Source organism: Diplotaxodon limnothrissa, linkage group LG11 (genome assembly GCF_057381915.1).
Source record: "Diplotaxodon limnothrissa isolate DT_005_m linkage group LG11, D_limnothrissa_male_GT1.1, whole genome shotgun sequence".
NCBI classification, from domain to species: domain Eukaryota; kingdom Metazoa; phylum Chordata; class Actinopteri; order Cichliformes; family Cichlidae; genus Diplotaxodon; species Diplotaxodon limnothrissa.
The window spans coordinates 26,191,769-26,212,984 of record NC_140606.1 but is presented as its reverse complement, the minus strand read 5'-3'; the positions used below and the strand labels follow the sequence as shown (position 1 = coordinate 26,212,984).

Below are 21,216 nucleotides of genomic sequence, written 5' to 3'. Positions count from 1 at the left end.
CCTCTCTTTTTTCAGTCCACTATCTGAGGACTCTAATATGTTGGTATCTATATCTGGTGCTTTTAAAAGTGGAAACACAAAGCAGGCCTGATGGCACAGGCTGCTGGAATAATGAAAAATGAGTTAAACATTTCCCAGATTCAGGCCTTTAATGCGCAGCAGAGCTTAGATCATAAGACCAGAGCTTTTTAAAAGTAAAGTTGCAGCGGCCACTCTGCATGTCTCTGTGCATCTGACAACCTTGACATTCAGAGGGGGCGGGGCGAGGAGTGGTCACCATTGATGGGGGGCGTGGCTTCACACCTCGGTCAATCATAAAACACGCAGCTTAACTTTGCTCTTACCCACTCACATCCGGAGTCCCAAGACAGGCAGAGCCCCTTCACAAACGGTAAATACCTTCAAATAATTTATTGGCTTCAGGCTGCATGACTCAACGCGCTGATTTAGATCACCTGGAAAAATCTGCACGAGCTTAATTGTGCCCAATTTTAAAGCACACGTGGTCATAAAGTCAAAAGAAACTCACTTTACATCATCATTACGTTTGAAGTTTAGCAGGACAAGAGATTTTAACATGTTTATTAAGTCATTTATGCTTTTAGTTTTGCAAAGTCTGAAGTTTTTTCCTCGATGCAGATTAGCTTTGAGTTTTACTTGGACTGTGATCACAGATAGCTTATCAGTAGAATACTTTTCACATGTTGTTCTTGAAGTTGTCTTCACTTATCTTAACCTGCAGTCCAAGCAGCTATCATCAACTTAATGCTAATAAAGTACCTCATAAATTTCGCAATGCTACCTTTTCCCCCCTCTCATTTTTCCTTCCAGAGGACTAGACCAACCCAGGCAAAATGGTGAAAGTCGGTATCAATGGGTAAGAATGATCATCCCCTTCACTTCCTCTAAATCTTTCTAATTAAACCAAATGAGCAACGCACACTGAGGTTCAGCTTTGGACTTTTCTTTGCGACTCCCACCACCACATCCCTCTCATCAGTGGGGAATTATTACCACGCCGCTGTCTTGGCTCAGGTTTCCACGCTTGTTAAAGTTTGTTTTACGAACTCCTGTATTAAAGAATGCAGGTATTATGCAAGATGCTATCCAAGTGTATGGAATAATGTGTGATTATTTAAACGAGGGCCCAGTCCAGTACACTGCAAGTCTGCAGTTCAGTGCACTTTAAGGATTAATGCATAACATTTCACATTATTCAGTATTGGGGAGCAGCTACATAAAACTTGTCTCAGGCTGGTCTTCTGTCCTGTCACTTTACTGGAGGGTCTATTTTTAAAATTAGCCTTCAAAAAGGGTTTTTTCCCTTCTACAGCCTGCTGTGTTATTTAAATGGTGACAGCCGGCTGTTCTCATGTTCTTGTTGATCTTAAATAGCCAGTGCCTTTGACCTCGGGGTCATCAGCGAGTGAAAGGCGACCTATACCTAAATGTCAATGAGCGCACGTGTTCTGACGCGGATCTACGCATTTGTTTTCAATAAATTGTCATCCACCCGCCTGTCTTCCTGGTCTCTTAGGACAGAGCGTATCTATGCGCCCGGAGTTTTGGACCTGTGGTTAAAAAGTAACCCTGCTGTTGTTCAAACAGTGCACTGCGTAACCAGGATTACCACATTGGAGGTTAATTTCGACTTTAGCCTCTCAGAGAGAAAAGCACACACACCCCTCAGCCCCTCCTCTTGAACCCTGGCCTTTCTACTGTGGTGTCAGGTCTTCTGGGGAGATCTCGCCCCACACAAAAGAAAAATCTAAACTGTTACAGGGAAGCCTCTGACTAAATATCAAACTCTGCTCTGATTTATTATTATTTTTAAATCTATTTTCGTATTTATCATCTTAACAAGTGCCTTCATTTCACCGAAACTCAAAGACGTGACTGTAGTCAGTTTAATGTGGTGTGATGTCTCCACCTACTGGCCAGAATGAGAAACGCCTCTTGTTCATTTTTCAGATTCGGCCGCATCGGTCGTCTGGTGACCCGTGCTGGTTTCCACTCCAAGAAGGTGGAGATTGTCGCTATCAATGACCCCTTCATCGACCTGGAGTACATGGTCAGTCAAGGAGGAAATGAAAGGAATATAAGGCGTTAGCTCGAACTCACCACAAGCTTTGTATGACTGAATGTTAGAATAACATAATTCTAGTAAAATTATTTGTCAAATACTTGTTGGATTTTTTTCCTTCCATTTCCAGTAAGTATGAATTTGATCATTTTAGCAAACTGGGTAAATTAAATATAAAATGAGGGCTTTTGGAGCCAGGAACACACACTTCATTTATTCTCCCCCCCCCCCCAGTTTTTGTGAAGCCTGTCTAAAAAGTTCTCCTTATCCCCTCTCTAGGTCTACATGTTCAAGTATGACTCCACCCACGGCCGCTACAAAGGCGAGGTGAAGGTTGAGGGAGACAAGCTGGTCATCGATGGACACAAAATCACAGTTTTCCACGAGTAAGTTGAGTTCGCCTGTCATATTTGTATAAGCTATTAATTTGTGTAATGGTTTCAGGGATAACCCCTATTTTCTTTCCTCAGGAGGGACCCCGCCAATATTAAATGGGGTGAGGCTGGTGCAGAGTATGTGGTGGAGTCCACTGGTGTGTTTACCACAATTGAGAAGGCCTCTGTAAGTGCTAAATCATGTAAAATGTGAATGCAGAAAAAGGTAGTATGCTATATGTGATGTGCAAAAAGAAAACTGAATGATTTCAATGCGATCCTGCAGTCTCACTTGAAGGGTGGTGCCAAGAGAGTCATCATCTCTGCACCCAGCGCTGACGCTCCCATGTTTGTCATGGGTGTCAACCACGAGAAGTATGACAAGTCCCTCAAGGTTGTCAGGTAGGAATCTTTTTGGTATATTTGGAGATGAATGAGTTTTTGCTGCCAAAATCACAGATTTAGGAATATATTTTGAACACAATGAATAACAACTACACATCTGTTCTAATGAAAGCTGTGACAGTCTTTACTGATCTTGCATTTATAATTAATTTCATTCATTTAAAACATTTAATTTTAAAATTAAAACTTGACTGATGTTCTTTCTCCGTAGCAATGCTTCCTGCACAACCAACTGCCTGGCACCTCTGGCCAAGGTCATCAATGACAACTTTGGCATCATTGAGGGCCTGATGGTAGGAATTCATACACAGCACTTAAGCAGTTTTGAAGATATTATGTTTAAGCTACATTTTTAATTGTCCTCCTATTTTTATTTTTCTGTTTGTCTATTAGAGCACAGTTCACGCCATCACTGCCACCCAGAAGACTGTGGATGGTCCCTCTGGCAAGCTGTGGAGGGATGGCCGTGGCGCCAGCCAGAACATCATCCCCGCTTCTACTGGTGCTGCTAAAGCTGTCGGCAAAGTCATCCCTGAGCTCAATGGGTGAGTGCAAATAAAACACTACTCTAATGTACAATTTAAAACAATATTTTGCTTTGTAATGCTCCAGTACTCAAGTGAAACATTTTATTTATTTTTCCCCCAGCAAGCTGACTGGCATGGCCTTCCGTGTGCCCACCCCCAACGTGTCAGTGGTTGACCTGACAGTCCGTCTGGAGAAACCAGTGAGTATCACACGTGCAATTTACAAAATATTGATCTAAAAATTTCCTTTTTAAAATGGGTGGATGACTTTGATTTTAAATTCAGATTTACACATGTGGTTCACCGCTTGTGTTTTTTTTCTTTAAAAATGCAAATATAACTGCTTTGCTTTTTCAGGCCAAATACGATGACATCAAGAAGGTTGTGAAGGCTGCCGCTGATGGACCCATGAAGGGCATTCTGGGATACACAGAGCACCAGGTACGCCCTAAACTTTGTCACTTCATGGCTACATTTTGTCTGTGGATCTCGTTGCTGATGTGGCACACTCTTCTCCCCGTCCTAAAGGTCGTGTCCACAGACTTCAACGGCGACCTGCATTCATCCATCTTTGATGCCGGCGCTGGCATCGCCCTCAACGACCACTTTGTCAAGCTGGTCACATGGTACGCCTTCAACACTGGTTACTTTCAATGTCTTTCTATTTATTGCCAGTGTTTCCTGCTAACCTCTCCCCTCTTCACCAGGTATGACAATGAGTTTGGATACAGCAACCGTGTCTGCGACCTGATGGCCCACATGGCTAGCAAGGAGTAAACTTGGCTGTCGCTGAACTGTCGCATAGCCCACATTCTTCTTAGTCCTGAGTTACAAATGTACAAAAAGGCATTGTATTCTCTGTGACTCTGGTTTCATCATGTAGCCATCCCCCATAATACACCTGAGGAAAGGTCCCACATAGAGCAAAAGATTTAAATTAGAGACCAATGCTTTTCTTTTTTTCTTTTCTATTTTTCAAATTCCCTGCTCTGTTCTTGGGTTTGGAGTAAAGGTGTGGATGTATTTGCTTGTCTGTAGTACTGAAGTACTGCAGTGGTGGAATAAAGTCCTTCGTTTGTGAGATTCAGTCTCCTGTTCCTCCTTTATATCTGAACAGAAATGTATGAAGGCTGATCTGGAGGAGTAGATTAGTTATTTACTGAAAGGAAAATGAGCTTAAGTGCTGTTCCTGATGAATTTCTGACAAGACATTAACATTTAAGTATATAAAGGTGAATTCGGTTTCATAATAACAGAATCTTTAGTTTTAAACAGTTTTTTTTTTTTTTTTTTTTTTTTTTTGTCCATTACTGAAATCAAACTCTGGAACACAGAGGAGCTGCTGCGCAGCCCTGAGAGGATATCTGATGGGTTAAAAAACTGTGCAAAATGTTTGAAATAAAAGATGAGGCCAATGTTAGGACTGGTACTTAATGTACCTCAAATGGTGAGATCAGTGAATATGATGGGACACACAAACGGGTGCAGAAGTGGAGAGGATCACCAAAAATCCTATCTAGGAGTTGAGGTGAGATCTGGTGACTGTGGAGGTCATAGTGTAACCTTATTCATTCTTTTACACTTGCTAAAGCATCTGTATTCTGAAGAGAAACATGTGCACCATCACTACTCCTTGAATTAATTTTGTTTCAGTATGACAAAATGACTTGAAAGCACTCATATGAAGTGTGGATTGATTTATTTAAATAATTAAATAGTAGTTCTGCTGGAAGTCTGGCTCCTCTGGTGCCATCCTGGAGGATGGTAAGGCCTCAGAAAGCAGCTGCTGTGATGCCTTTTGGATTCACATGGAGGTGCTGACAATCCAGGATAAATCATTGAGGATGTGGACACCCAGACTCCACCTGTGCATCTCTGACATAGACCTGATCCTATTACAGTGGCATTAATAGCTCTGGATTGCCTTTTTTTTTTTTTCAAACCTCTTGTTTGTCAGTCTTTCACAAAACTGAGGAATGTGAGGAGAACCCGAGCCAAACAATGCACAATATAGCTATACTAACACATCATTCAGCTAAGATTATGAAGCTCTTTCCTGAAATCTGTCTCAGCAGGTCGGTGACACCTTCTCCTAACCTCAAACTAAACCCATCTATGATGGGGAACAAAATTCACAATTCTCTCGTTTTTAAAACCAAAGTTTGTCTACAGATCACAACTCAGTATGTCAGGAGAAATCACACTGTACTTTCTGTATGTAATAATAAAGTGTTTGATTGTGAACTGCAAATTTATTTTAATAAAAGCGATGGACAAGTGGTACGAAAATACAATGCAAAGTTAGCCCTGCCTGACCCTGTCTGCTCTCATGCACAAATATCTGAAAACCTCTGTGTTGCCCTCTGATTTGGATGACTTTAAAATTTATACTTTAAGATGTTAGAGTTACAGTGTGATACATGATGTTAAAGGATCTTTTAAGTTGTTCTGTTGCCATAAATTCTCAGTCTCACTGGTTGTCTGGAAGAAGCACCATGTAACTGATCCACCGAACTCCGGTTTCTGTTGTAAAAAAAAAAATTAAAAAAAAAATTTATTTAAAAATACAAAGTTTTTATATTTTTCCCCCTTCCCTGGTGTCTCCCCTGAAGCATAAAGCACCCCTGCATGTCAGTAAGTTTGTGTCTTTTGTCTCCTTTGCACCTCCCACCTGTCCTAAAGGGCCATCCTCCCCTCAGGGATGCCTGAGCTAATGGGACTTATTAACCCCACAGTGCTCCACTCAGGTGATTTAGCTTTATGGTCACATTGAAAGATAGTGGGTTACACAGAGGAGGTGTTTTTATTTATTTTTTGCTACTATAGTGTGATAAGTAACATAAACACCAGTAATTTTAGGCATGTAACTGGCGAATTGGATAGCAGTCTTCTTGTTTAACTCTCCATCAGATTTAATAAGAATAAACAAACATGCTGAATTACTCTAAAAAAATAAATAAATAAAAAACTGGACTAATTCTAACTTAAATTTAAATGACCGCAAAACAGTGAAAGCGTGATTTCCAGGTCTGACGTCACGGTTCAGTCCAGTTTCACTAAATCCTCTAATGTTTTTTGTTTGGAGCTGTGGCTAATGATTTCAAATGTGAACAAGAAAGCAAACAGTTAATAAAGGCTCCTCTATTCGCGTATTTACGGCAGACGGATCTTCCAATCCCGCAGCGCTCTCTCCTGCCTGCGGTCACAGCTTGTTGCCAGAACTTCAGTAACGCGGAGACGCCGGATTTCTTTCGTATTCATTCATGCTCTGCGGCTTTTTCTTCATTTATTTTACATTTATTATTGCAAAGCATCACGCTGAGGCGCACGTCCGGTGTTCTGTAGTCTTCTTCCAAATCCATCTGTCCTGATTTAGGCTGTTTTTTTTTCTGTGGATCGTCAGAGAGCACTGATCCATCAGCCGACGTTAAGACCTTTGGGCTTTAAGGATAAGATTCTTATTTATAAACAGTTATATAACCAAGTGAACGGGGCCATAGGCGTTTTACGCACACGCCGTTCCTGGATGTCAGATATTATCTATATTATAACAATATTCTGTTGTAGCAAGCCAGTTCCTGTCCGTGTTCATGCCAGATCTGCAGCGATTCAGTTTTCCATACCATAGCATGAATCCTTTGTTGGGGGCCAACGCGCATCTCCAACAGCATCCGCAGCAGAACCAGGCGCCCGGACACCCGGACTCTCCCTCAGGTCTCCTTCCCGACGCTGTTTTCGGTGCACCGGACCCGGATTCCCTTCTGCTGGGTGAGCAGCCCGGCTCGGGGCCTGACTTCACCGCACCCTCTCAGTCTTCACCTTATCTCCATCACAGCAGCCACTATCAGCACCGCCCTGTGCCGCATCCCCCTGCTGCGATGGCTCTCAGAAACGACCTGGGCTCCAACATCAGCGTCCTCAAAACTCTCAACCTGCGCTTCAGATGCTTTTTGGCTAAAGTGCACGAATTAGAGCGCAGAAATAAGATTCTGGAGAAGCAGCTCCAGCAGGCGCTGGACGCCAACAAGGGCTGCAAAGGTGGATGCTGTGAGAACCAAGCGCACACCCAGGAGGTAAGCGTGCAGACGGGATTTGTCGGAACGATACAGCTTAGGCCCGGCTCCCTGCCCTTCCACAACACCAACAACTCGGCCAGGAGGCCTACGACACTGTTCACAACGCCTCTCGCGCCTGCCCTGCCACCTGCAGCCTCTGAAAACTCGAGTGCAACACAAACAAATGCCGCTTGCAACCCAGCCATCACCATCAGCCTATCCTCCCCCCGTGTGGACTCCCCGGGATCTGGCTCTAAAACGGGAACTAACAACAGCACAGGTCCGGGAGCCTCCACCAACCCTCCTCCACGGTTCCTTCCGGGCACAATCTGGTCTTACAACCACACCCGCAAGTTCGGCCCCGGTGCTGAGCGTCTGACCAGCCCAGGAGTATCCTGGGTGCACCCGGATGGAGTTGGTGTCCAGATTGACACCATCACCCCCGAGATAAGAGCCCTGTACAATGTCCTGGCTAAAGTGAAGAGGGAGAGAGATGAGTATAAACGCAGGTAAATGGACCAAACCTTTTATTGCAGTTCCTTCAGGGCTATTTAAAAAATAAATAAATCTTGTGATTGCTCTGTAGCTTTATTGAGTGTATGTAATGCTCTACTTTGGAGAAGTGAGCAGAACAGCTGCAGACCAGCTGTCTCCTGCTACACAGAGTCAGCACAAAAACTCTACATCGATCACTTCAAGCCTGGAACTGCATTCATCACATGACTAACCACAGAGGCAGGTGCTGCTGCTACAAATACACTAAAAAATATTAACACCTCAGGGGACAAACATGAAGTAGAATCGAGGTCAAAGCTTAGTGGTCGTCCTCTGTGCAGCCAAACATTTAGCTCAGTTTGTACACGTTTTATGGGTCAGATGCCAACATCAGTATCAGCTTTTAGAGTTACATATTAGCAAATATTATTTAAATAATACACATAAACACCCATTCTTTTATGTTTAAAGAGAAGATAATGTCTCATTGTTTATTATCTTTCCAAGAATGTGTTGTTGTAGATGTCCTTACACAAGTGCTGCAGACATTTATCTGAGTGTTTTTAAACTGTGGAGTCTGAGCTGGACAAACTGTGCGATGACACCATTTTCTAAAGAAAAAAAATGGCCCCATCTTTGTTTTTTTTGTCACATTATGTTCTGCAAGAAAATATTAGCAGGTTAGTATATTATTTGGATTTTATTAACATGTGGTCACTCATATGGAGAGCCATCATGTTTTATGCTGAAAGGCAGTAATGATTTTATCTAGAGAGAAGTTCAGAGAGGAAATGTGAAAATAGAATTCAGGATTGTATTTTTGGATATTATGTCGAGACTTATTACTTACAGCCTCATTTACCAACATTTAAGTGAACTAATTATTTATGGGAGATTTGGCTATGAGCCCCATTTCAAGTAAGAACCAATCTTTTATGTTGAACATTTACTGGTTGTAGCTTATCAACAATCAACTAAATATCTGAGGGTTTTGATGCAGAACAACAAGCATCAACTCTTATTCTGTGAAAGTGAGATGGATGAGTAGAAGAGGATTAACCGTTGCTGAGAATATGAGATCGTGTAATCCACAGTTGCTGCTGTGAGCTCATGCGACTTTATCTGATGACATCACCAGTTCAAATATGGATGCTTTGATCTCCATTTTAGAAAGACAGCTGTCTGTGTATGTGGCCAATCACTTAATCGCTAATATGGAACAATGTGATTGGTCTTTTCTCCAGAAAGCTTAGCAATAACATCTAAAACTGCATAAATCCTGTTGTAAATTTGAAGTTTGTCCGACAGCTTTGGTGGATTGTGTATTATTTGTAATTATTTGTTAACTCCAAAAAGGTCCTTTGCGCATTCATCATTAAATTCCCTCAGATTATATCCAATTGAGCAGCCATGCATTCTTCACAGCGGAGATCCTGAGCACAGTATAGTGGGCTCTTTGTGTATGAAGCACATTGACGACTTTAACAATCCAGAGAGTGTGAGACAGATGAGACGCTTGCTTTCTCTGTCTGTAGAGACACTAGTGTGCGTCATTTCCCAGCCTGCTGTCCAGACATATATACATTTTATTTGTGAATTGAGGGGTTTCACACACTTTGTCCCTCTCAAAGTCTTTTCCTCCCCTAATGAGTTGTTTTGAGGGGTCTCTGCAGCCCCCTTCAGTCAGGACAAATGAGGACGTCACAAAATGTTTCTTCATGCGAAACTTATTCTCTCAGATTCAGGCTATTACATAGCTTTTAAAATATTAATACCATTTTATAATGTAATGCTTGTTATCTTATTTTTTATTATATCTGTTTACCTTTACTGCAACCTAAAGCAGCTTGTGGTGTATTTTAATTTTCAGACTTACCCTCCTCTAGCTCTCTGCACTGTTCTTTTATTTTTTTCAAGGACAACTGTCTCTCCCCCCGTTACCCTCCTTCTGTCACTGCCAAAAAAAACCCTCTCTCTGCCAACCACACGCTCTAGCTCATATTTTCTTTCTCTTTTAAAACCGACACAGTCGCACCTTTTCTTCCTTTCTCACACTCTCTTCCTTCCACTGCGCACCGTCGTCCTCTCTACACTCCATACTGTATCTGCAATGCAGCATGCACTGCAAGATGTAACTGGTGGAGGGGGGCTTGGCTTGCAGAAGGAAGTGCCTCTCAGTTTTCTGTGCGCGCTCTCCTTACTGATCTAACAAGCACCTGCTATGACAACAACAACCCCTGTTTCATGACTCAGTTTATTTCAGATTTAGTATTCCCTGTAGGGATTCTTGTACTGCAGCATTCTGCATTTTAAACAGCTTTTTTATAAGAGGCTGCAGACTGCAGTGAGTGAAATTCCCCTTGTGGTATGAAATCACAGAAATTGTGATCACATACGCAGTAGTCTCTGCTCAGGCTTTTAAATGTGTTAAAGATCAGATTCACAGGCACAATGGTCTGAGATGCATCAGCGAGTTGGCCTGTGAGGGATCGGTGATTCACTCAGTCGAACACCTTTTTTATTATCTTTAATATAACTGCAGTAAACTGATTTTAGTGTGAGACTCAAACACTTATACTGAAATCTAGTTGTACTTTTTTGTGCAGATAAATGACAGCCTATCTACTTAATTTGAGCGCTCCAAGTCTCATTCACACAGTACTTTTATCTGTGCCTAAGCATTTTTATCAAATATTTACACCCACACTAACTTGGGGTTCAGTATCTTACCCAAGGATACTTCAAGACATGGACAGGAAGAGCTGAGGATCAATTTACTGACCTTCCTGGACCATGTCCACCTTTAAATCGGGGCGATCGTGGCTCAAGAGTTAGGAGTTCGCCTTGTAATCGGAAGGTTGCCGGTTCGAGCCCCGGCTTGGACATTCTCGGTCGTTGTGTCCTTGGGCAAGACACTTCACCCGTTGCCTACTGGTGGTGGTCAGAGGGCCCGGTGGCGCCAGTGTCCGGCAGCCTTGCCTCTGTCAGTGTGCCCCAGGGTGGCTGCGGCTACAATGTAGCATGCCATCACCAGTGTGTGTGAATGGGTGAATGACTGGATATGTAAAGCGCTTTGGGGTCCTTAGGGACTAGTAAAGCGCTATATAAATACAGGCCATTTACCATTTAAAGAAAAAAAGATGTAATGTAAATTTTGATGATTTAGAAATTAAAAATTTGTTTATGGGACGGATTCCAGTGGAGATAGAAAATATTTTCAGGTTGTCTGTATCAGGACAACCATCCCATTCACTTATTATAAAATAACAATATTTCATACAGTAATTAAATTGGTGAAATTGATGAAGGGTCAAAGGTCAGCTTCACTGTAACAATGTAATACTCTGCAAAAACACTTTTCTGGCCATTAATCAACACCAAAACCAAGACGGTGACCATGTTTCACATTTAGTTTGAAACAAATTGGAGACTCCAAACAAACTGGAGATGCTAATACAGCTTTACTTACTTTTACTACATGTCTGGTCACACATATGCTAGTTATTTTAGGCATTTTGCCTGGAAACTGGGAAGACTGAGCAAAGGGCCTCAGGTCAGAGCTGAAGTCAGGCAACTGCATTTAACCCTGCAGCATGTGGTTGCCTTCTCAGCCTTTTATCTACACCAGCGCCTGTTAAAGTGTTACAGCACAGATTTAATTCCACTTTTAGGTAGGCGGTGCTCAGCAGTGAGTGCAGAGTAAATTGCTGCTGCTAAGCAACTTGTTATCCATCTCCTGTCGAAAGTGTGTTTTGTTTGGTTGATCCTTGATTGCTGAATTACTTGATGTAATGAATCATCAAGAATGTGATTGTTGCAGTTAGAGGTGCATTTTAAATGGACTTTTAGCCCCTTTAGCCTTTCAACTACCTGAATTATTGATTCACAGGAGCATTGTCTGCTTTTATAAATGTCAAGAGCTGATGAAGACCTAATTTATGTTTTGTTCTTTGTCTCTGATCTCTGTATCCGAGAAGACATGAACTAGAAGATTATTAATGTCTTTCTTAAACTTATCTCTGTGTCTCCTAGATGGGAAGAGGAATACACTATGAGGATGGATCTGCAACAGAAGATTGCAGACTTACAGGAGGTAACATTATGTACCCTTTTTTTTGTCTGTTCTTGTATTTCTCAAGATGGGGGAACATAAATCTGTTTATATAGTCCCACTGTGGGGACTGAAAGTCTCGATATTATAAATTATTATATGTTATTATGAAGGCAGAGGTTAGATTTTGGCAAGTACCCGCAATAGTTGCTGTCAGGCAGTCCTCAGAAAACTGATGTGAGTTCTCTGAAGTGACAGAATTAACAAACATTCACACACACACACACGTCTTTAATACATATCCGTTCGCTTTAAATTTTTAATTCTATGCTGCATGACACGCTTTAGCTAAGGCTGCGCTGGCGTCTTTACAATAATGTTAAAGGTTAAATAGTTTCATGAAAGTGAGAGAAGTAGGGCGGATTAGTTTGGTTAAATATAGATTGTGCTGCAGCTGTTTGTTGATCTTGCCAAGCACATACCTCTTTCTCTGTGCTGGCAATGATTATTAGCTTCTTTAGCTGCTATCAATGAGTCATCCAATGCTAGTGCACTCTCTTTTAATTGATTAGCTTTTTTCCTGAAACCCCTTAACCATCCACTGCTAACAGTGCCAAAATGGATTTAAGGACATGAAAGTTGTATTTATATCTGCCTGTCGCCAACCATCAAATTGCAATTACTGTATTTCTTGCACTTGTGTCCTTATAAACACATTTCCCCACAATGAAACCATTCATTATGGCATAATTTAGTTTATATATAGCCAAAGTGAAATGCTGAAAAATTAAATGAATACTCAGTATGCTGTCTAACAGTTCTGGCTTGATTAGCATTAGTGTTTGATTGAAGTCTGCTTTTAGTCTACATGTAGACACATGTGATGAAGAGTAGCCGTGACATTCATCTTTTTTTGTGCAGTAACAGTTAAGAGCGAGAATATGAATACCACTGAGATGACAGATAAAGCCCCCAAAACGAATGCCTCCTACCCCCCAAATGTTGACTTCATGGCAAAGGTCTCATTCTAAGCCCAGTGGTTTCCTGTATATGTGTTTTTGAGCATGTGCCCCATTGCGAGGAATCTTTACCTGACCCAATTTGACAGGAAATACCACCGCACTTTAAGCCCACAAAAGGGTAAAAAAAATGCTTCTCGAGTATTGTAACTGCAGCACGTGTGAATAAATCAGCGGGGAGACTTTGAGGGTTACCATGATGTCAGACTCATTTAGAGCTTCCCAGAAGTGATTATGCATTTAGGATTTGAATGTGCTCTTTGCAGATAAAATCTTTTTGCACAATGTGACCCAAAAACTACAGTAAAGAGAGTTGTGGTTAAGTGCATTTGCTCATTATGACTTCTTTTGCGTGTGCAGGACCTGCAGGAGAGCGAAGGCTGCCAGGACGAGCTGGTTCGCAGGGTCCAGCATCTGAATACGGAGCTGGTTGTCTTCAAAGGGCTCCTGAGCAATGTAAGCTCATACATTCATATAATAATCACAAACAGTTTTAGCTCTTTACAGTAATCAGATGTCCCTCTGCATTCACTTGGTAGTTTGTCCTTATAAGCTGCTTTCACACTGAAGCCCTGAACTTTTTTTTAGACATCACCTGGATAAACGTGGCTGTGAGAACGCAAACATCCAACCCAACTCTTTAACCTGCCAACTCCATAGTGTAAAGTCTGCTGTCCAAATGCAACAATTTGTGCTGACGTGAGAGTACTGCAGGTTATAGTCCAGTGAATTCATAGCTAGCGAGTAGTCGTCATGGTTTCTGCATCCCGCACACTCTGCAGTACCTCCACGTAAACCAATCAGGAGATTTCCCGAGGAAGGATTCTCCAAGTCCATGTGTGAAACAGCTTGCTTTAGTTACAGCAGCGGTGCCCAACCTTGTAATTCTGTAACTTTATTAACAGCGTCCTACTGAAATGCGCCAACAACATTGAGAGTAACATCCTCTTCTCTGTCCCTTAATGCTCTCCGGTCGTTATGGTAATGCATAAATATTTCTTTCAAAATAAGACACACAACTACAACCCGGGAAAAGACCCAGGGAAACCGAGTTAACGATAAAAACCCCCCGAAAACCATAAATTTCACAACTGAGCCTCAACTCTCATGGTCTGGTACCAAACGACTGAGGATTGGTGACCCCTGAGTTTTCAGGGGTCTTATTTTCTATCTTTAGGGTGCTGTATAAGAAAATGGTGCTACTATTATGTCATAATCAGTCTTATTGGTACAGTTTTCCAGTGATGCTGAACAGTTCCCATATCCATCCTCTCTGTAGAATTTGTCAGATTTGGACAGCAAAATCCAGGAGAAAGCGATGAAGGTGGACATGGACATCTGCCGCAGGATCGACATCACTGCTCGCTTGTGCGATGTGGCCCAGCAGAGGAACTGTGAAGACGTCATCCAAATGTATCAGGTAAAACTGTTTAATCTCATCATCTCTGGTTCTTTTTTTATCTGCTTTTAGCAAGTGTCTACTTGTTAGTCTGATCCTCTAATCCCAAACTTTTCTGCAGGTTCCTAATAACCAACCATCGCTAAACTGCCGCCGTAAACAAACCCCTCTGTCCTTTAATGGGAGTGAGTGTGACGAGCCCGTCAGCACCTCCGAAAGTGACGGAGCAGTGGTTAAAGATGAGGAGCACTGTGGATCTGCTGCTAATCAGATCAATGAGGAGATGCAGAGGATGCTAAACCAGCTGTGAGTGGTCTGCAGATGTAATTACTGTAATCTGAGTCGTCTTTTCAGGCCATGTGCATTTGTATGTGTGCATTGATACTTTTTTAAAAAAAAATTTCAGGCGTGAATGTGAGTTTGAGGATGACTGTGACAGTCTAGCGTGGGAGGAGACTGAAGAGACGCTGCTGCTTTGGGAGGATTTCCCAGGATGCACTTTGCCTCCAGATCCCACCCACCCACCGGGAGAGGTAGGCAGCAGTCACACAAGTTTAAGACTGAGAGAACTCTCTGTGAAGATTTAAAGCTCAAAATTGTTAGAAATATAGCTGTGGCTACCAGAGAGGAGCTAATTTATGAACATATAGAGGCTTCAAAAAAGCTGAAAAATTGAAAGATTTACCTTTAGCCATCGTTGTGGCATATTAAAAATACTAATTGCAAGGGATTATGACTGTCAGAAGTTACCCCATCATCACTGTTTTCTGCAAAACATTCACACAGCATAAACAAGCCTGTGTTTTACTGAAATCGACAGATATCTGTGGTCACCAGTTATAGACCTCACTTAGTAAGCTGACACATGCAGTCATGTGAGAAAGCACTTTTTCACAAGGCTCTATTCATTTCTGTGAAAAACTAAGTACACTGCCGCAGTGTTCCCAGAAGCTCAGAGCAAATTCACCCCAAGTGCTGACTGTGCAGTGCTCTGGCAGATTGCAACTACTTTTCAGACTCGACAGGCCACATTTAGCATATTAAATGTTCAAGTTCATGACAGTACCATTAAAAAAAAGACTCAACAAGTATGGCTTGTTTGTAAGGGTTACCAGGAGAAAGCCTATTCTCTTTAACCATTGTAGCACAGCTTGGTTTTGCAAAGTTGAATCAGAACAAACCACAAGACTTCTGGAACAGTGGGGTGGGGGGTGACATGAACTTGTTTTGCAGCTATAGGAGCTGGGCACCTTGCAGTTACTGAGTCGACCATAAGCTCCTCTGCATACCAACGTATTCTAGAGTCAAATCTGGCCATCTGTCTGACAGCTGAAGCTTGGCCCAAACTGGGTCATCCAGCAGGACATGTACAGCAGCAAATCTGTAAAATCAAAGTCTAAAGGTGGCGCAATCAAAGTCCAGACCTCAACCAGACTCAGGTCTGGGATGTTAGACACTTGTGCATAAACAAGTGCCCTCAAACCTCAATAAACTGAAGCAACACTTTGAAGAAGAGTGGGCTAAAATTCCCCCAAAGGGACATGAGAGACAGAATGTCATATAGAAAACAATTACTTAAGGTTATTTGTGCTAAAGGTGGTCATCCAGTCTGCTCATTCACACGAGGTACTTTGTTTTTCACAGGGCTGTGCAGTTCTTTCTTTTTGTTTTTCACGTGACCGTAAATGTCGATCTTTCTGAAAGACGGAACAATTTTCATTACTATATGTTGGCATCTCATCATCCTTTCAGGTTTCAGTGAAATTGAGTTTCTGAATTGTCGTGCACCTGCAAAAGGTGCAGGGAAAACAAAAAAAAATGAAACACAGATAACATCACAAGACAACCCACTCACCCCACCTGCATTTCAGTCCGCCTGTGTAGCACCCGTGTACTGCAGGTGCCGACTAATTAACACGATTGGCAGCACCTGGGCCCCAGTGTGCTCTACAAACGCCCTCAGAGCTCAGCTGCCAGCGTGGCTTTCCTCTCCAGAGACACTTCTGAGATTTTGGTTGTATCTTGGTTTGTTGCATGGCACGAGACAACATTGCATATGCCGTTTCCTCACTCACGCACTCTCTCACACTGCTGGCAATACTGAATACACATCCCATGGCTAGTTTAAGTTCTTTCTTTGGTTCTTTAGTTTAAAAATAAACTGTTTCTTTAATTGGCACATGTGTGCTTCTCTATTTTTGTCATTGTCGCAAAAACAGAGAGCATGGCTAATTACTAAATTCTCTCAGCCATGTCTCAGATGTTCATCCTGAGTGAATGCAGTTATAAAGAGACATCTGACATCTATTGTTACTTTAAAAAAAACGTTTCAGAATTTCAGCTTAAACACTGTTTAAGTCACTGCATAAAGGAGTTTTATAAAGTAGAAGAAGCGCACTGTAATTTCTAAGTGCACATGGTTTGATATTATTGCTTCAGATTTCAAAGAAGCTTTTGTTTGTGTGGTTATAAGTGGACTTTATCCAGAACAGTAGGCAGAGTGGAGTCCTTCAAAGCTCAGTCTGCTGCCCTTCGGTGCTCTGCTGTGGCCGGGCCAATTCAGGCAACAAAACAACACTCGCACAAATCCAGCCTGTATTTAGCGTACATGGTGTTTGTTTCCAAGAAATGCATGTAGGTATTTGTTTTCATTTACCAGCTGTGTGCGCTTTGAAAAGTCTGCTCTTTCTCCCGTGGGAAATAAGTCAGTGAAATGTGAGCTGATGGGAGCACTGCAACAGCTGTGCTTTGATGGTTCTATGTCTGCGGTGATGTCTGATGATGCACACGTTAAACCGATTATAACTACCTTTCATCGCATGTAAATTTCCATGTCCGTGTTTGTCTTCAGCAGGAGGACTGTCTGGAAAAGGTGATTAATGACACCGAATGTCTTTTCAAATCTCGAGAGAAGGAATACCAAGAGACCATTGACCAAATTGAGGTCAGACGCTTGCTCTGTACTTTTATATGTTAAATAACTTCCTTCATCCTACATGCTGGCAGTTTGTTCTTTCATTTTTGCTGCATGCATTATGTCTCCTGTACTGTTTTTTGTGTCTTGCATTCACAAGACAATATGATGTCTAAATAATGACATTAAGTGAAATACTATTACTATGCTTTGTTTTAAAGGGGCAGTAGCCTGTCTTGCTGAATTTAATCTTTAAAGTACTTTAAAGGCCTTTCTTTACATCTTTCATACATTTTAGATGAGTTTATGTAAGCCTGAGCAGTTTGGCTGCACATAGTCAGGTTTAACAAACTCTGAGTCTAACTCTAAACTTTGACAGATAGTTTCTCAGACATTGACTAAGCCTACTTCCAGGCTAGAAAAGAAAAATTAAATGAAGGGCTTCAGTGAAAACAGGTTGTAGTCGAGGACTAACTAAGCTCTGTCCTTGTCTTATAAACCAGCCATGGGTTTGTTTACTGTGAGAGAGGAAACGCTGGTCAGAGTATGTTTAGACTGAGATTTTTTTTAACCTAAGTGTCTTTATTTTACCCCCTAGTCATCATTCACCCAGCTTAAATGTGACTTACTATGTAATAAAGCTGTGATCCTTCCAATTTTTTACATTTGATTATTAAATTCCAGCTATAACTTGACAGAAACCACATCCGTCAAACTTTGCCTTTTTGACTATCGCACCGAAATCAGCGACTAAACCAAACAAGCTATCCACAAGGCTCTAAACACCATCAGTAACTTTAAGGAGTTGAGTGTGTGAAAATATTTAAACATGAATTGGTGCCAGAACACATTCAGAATGTCTGCAGTCTGAGTTTGAAAACTCACTTTAAACTGCAGGCTACAACTTCAGTTCAGTTGTAGCCTGAAGATTTTCACAATAACTAGTGACTGATTTTTGAATGAGCGATTATACAAGTGCTCATGTTAAACAAAAGAAACAGCAAACGTTCACGTAACGGGAGTCTGTTTGCAAAGGCATGCACTTATTTTTTCACATTTGTTTTGATATTCTCTGCATGGGTGAGGAAGTGAGACCGAGACTCTGTTAGATTGCTGTTGATTGCATGCGTATGTATTCTTGGAGTGATTTAGTCTAACTCTCAGTTTTCTGACTGTAGCTGGAATTGGCCACAGCTAAGAGCGACATGAACCGACACCTGCACGAGTACATGGAGATGTGCTCGATGAAGAGAGGCCTGGATGTTCAGATGGAGACCTGCAGGAGACTCATCACACAGAGCGAAGACAGGTACACACGCACATAAACACACACTTGATGTTGATTTTATTGATCTATTTAGCTTCCTTTAAAAAAAAAACAATTCGAGCAGTTTCAGTGTATACAGCATATCTAATTTATATTGTATTTAAAATAAACATTTATTAAATGGGTTATAAAACATTACAGTATAGGTGTATTCAGCTTTAATTATGTGTATCTAGTAAAGTTATTATTATAATCCCCTTTTGTCAAAATGCATGATATTATTTCAACTTTCTTTATTTTGATTTGTTACCTGTTTATACACCTGATACACATGATAGACATGGTTATTACTTAGTTATGACTACACTATTTACTATATGTTTATTTAGCTTTAAATATAAATAAGCTTTATGCTTAACTGGCTGGACTTTATTACCTGAAAATCTATGCCAACTGTCTCCATTTACCTAAAAGCCGTAATATTTATCCATCTGAAAATATCGCACTTTATATCAAAACCTTTAATGAAAATTATAGCGAACCACCGAACCCACAGGTAGAGCGAGTTTAGTTTTTACTGGAAAAAATGATGCATTTCTCTTTCTGCCCCTCTCAGTCCGTCTGCTGTGCCTCCACCCGCTGAGGAGAGTGAAGCGAGAGAAAACGACAAGCCGTCGGTATCTCCACCTTCTTCCTCGAGCAATGGGAGAACATGACACATGCTCACTCCAGCGTTAACAGCGGCTGTGGTCACACGATCTCAAGTGCATCCATGACCACACCGATACAATGGGCGCTGACTACGTGACTACGGCAACACCATGTTTACGTACTTGTTTGACGAGTCATTTCTTTTTCTGGACACTTTGGAAAGTGAGATGGAACTGACTGAGCGAGGAAGTCTGTCATTGTGCTTCATTTTGTGACGATTCAGTAGGTTGAAGGACCTAGGGTCAGCTGACTGTAAGTGTGGTTACAGGAAGACATAGCATGACTTATTCATTCTACACAAACGGACACGAGCTAAAACAAGGATAATGTAAGCGTCATAAACTCCTCTCTGATCTGCTTTTATGGTCACTGAAGCTCTAAAAGTTAAAGTCACATTTACAGGAATATTTCCAGGAAACAATGAAGCTTCAGTCTTAAAATAATATAACACTGAATTTTTGAATTTGAATCTTTATCCACACATGTAGGTTTAATAAAAAGCCGCGAGAGAGCATTTTAGTGGCTTGCAGCTGCATTAACTGTTCACCATATCTCTTGTATAAACGATAATAGAATCACAGGCAAAGCAAACCTGAGGCAATAAATGAAAAGTTAAAGATACAGAAGAAAATCAGAAAAACGCAAACATTATGTGCATTTTTACTGGAGCAACAGAGTTGAGTCTTTGACTACCAACAGGCCTCCTTCCAATAAAGTGAGGTGTTTTCTGGATAACAAGGGAAATGTATGTAAAAACCTTAAAACTTCAAGTCATTTCAAAGTGATTTGAAAAAATAACTAAAATCCTGAGAAGTTGCTCTTCAGATCTGTGGTGTTTTGTGTTCCTAAGCCTTAAATCAGATGATATAAGAGTTGCTTTCTATTCTTCTCCTGAAGCCCTTGATCAAATATAACAGGAGTTAATTGGGAAAGTTGAATGTCACTCCTCTCACTCGGATGCCTCCAGTTCAGAAAGTGTACATGTGTTCGCTTTGAGGACCACATTGTTTGAAAAATGGCAGTAATATGTTGGCTATAAGTTAAACTGTGGGCCTCCTGGCAGATTTTTCATCAGGATTTTTATGACAAATTCTTAAATATTTTGAAAAAACGTAAAAATTTGTAGTAGTCGTCTGACCACTGAGCTGGTCGATTTGGTGCAAGAAGACTGTTTCTATAATGATGTGGGAGAAGATATGCATTGACAAAGAACAATTATACAGAATTTAGTCAAGGATAACATGGCAAAAGCAAACAGTCCAAACAATGAAATCAAGATTTTGGCCTCCGTAACCTGCGAGCTACATCTGTGACACAGCAGAGGCTGATTTGTTCCTTGATTCATTTGGACACATTCGTTTACCCTAAATCTGTAAATAAACGGTCGAATTAGCTTATATTTCCTGTGCAGGTGCAGAAACTTTTAACAATAATACAACATAGTCACCGTAGTAAGTCGCATGTCTATATCACCATCGTTTTGGTGTCAGCCTTAAGCAGACCAAACCACCCTGCTGTTCACAGAGAGTTCACACATTGATCATCTTGACGATGTTGGAGCTCCAATCATTTCATATGAGTCACATCTGAAATCCCACAAACACCGTAGTCTGCTTTGAACTTTGTAGTTTTCGGGAAAGGTGAGGGAGCAATGACCACAGTGTTGGGAGGTTGTTTTTTAGTTTTGAACGTAACCGTAGTCTCTGTCTGTTGCACTTCAAAGACCAACTAAAGTACTGGATGATAGAGTCACTCAAGGGTCATGTAAGTGTTGTTAATAATCTTTATTTTTTTAGCAGTAATGCTTATTATTATAGATTAGAGTGAAGGCTGTATCTTTGAGTAAAGCTGCATGGTTGAGCAGAATCACTTTGAGGATAGTGGAAAAACAAAAAGGCTGTCATGTAATAATGTAA

The 21,216-nt window shown here is 41.3% G+C and overlaps 3 protein-coding genes across 3 annotated transcripts in view; all 3 read left to right on the top strand.

The window, feature by feature from the left end:
* Nucleotides 1–308: 308 nt before the first annotated feature.
* On the top strand, nt 309–4,472 carry gapdh (glyceraldehyde-3-phosphate dehydrogenase). Its single transcript, XM_085366461.1, has 12 exons — nt 309–391; nt 832–877; nt 1,972–2,071; nt 2,363–2,469; nt 2,554–2,644; nt 2,744–2,859; nt 3,074–3,155; nt 3,256–3,407; nt 3,511–3,589; nt 3,747–3,830; nt 3,918–4,015; nt 4,097–4,472. The coding sequence occupies exons 2-12, from the start codon at nt 855–857 to the stop codon at nt 4,164–4,166; spliced, it is 1,002 nt and encodes a 333-aa protein (XP_085222587.1). The 5' UTR covers nt 309–391; nt 832–854; the 3' UTR covers nt 4,167–4,472.
* Nucleotides 4,473–6,616: 2,144 nt separating this feature from the next.
* Nucleotides 6,617–20,040, top strand: iffo1b (intermediate filament family orphan 1b). Its single transcript, XM_085366459.1, has 9 exons — nt 6,617–7,953; nt 11,972–12,032; nt 13,370–13,465; nt 14,289–14,429; nt 14,530–14,714; nt 14,815–14,941; nt 17,260–17,352; nt 18,501–18,631; nt 19,206–20,040. Exons 1-9 carry the CDS (start codon nt 6,980–6,982, stop codon nt 19,303–19,305), a joined length of 1,908 nt encoding a protein of 635 aa, XP_085222585.1. The 5' UTR covers nt 6,617–6,979; the 3' UTR covers nt 19,306–20,040.
* The window catches only part of LOC146622891 (uncharacterized), a 27,101-nt gene continuing 25,925 nt past the window's right edge, over nt 20,041–21,216 (top strand). The window contains exon 1 of the mRNA XM_085366460.1: nt 20,041–21,064. The gene's annotated coding sequence lies outside the window, so the exon portion shown is untranslated. The remainder of the gene's footprint in view (nt 21,065–21,216) is intronic.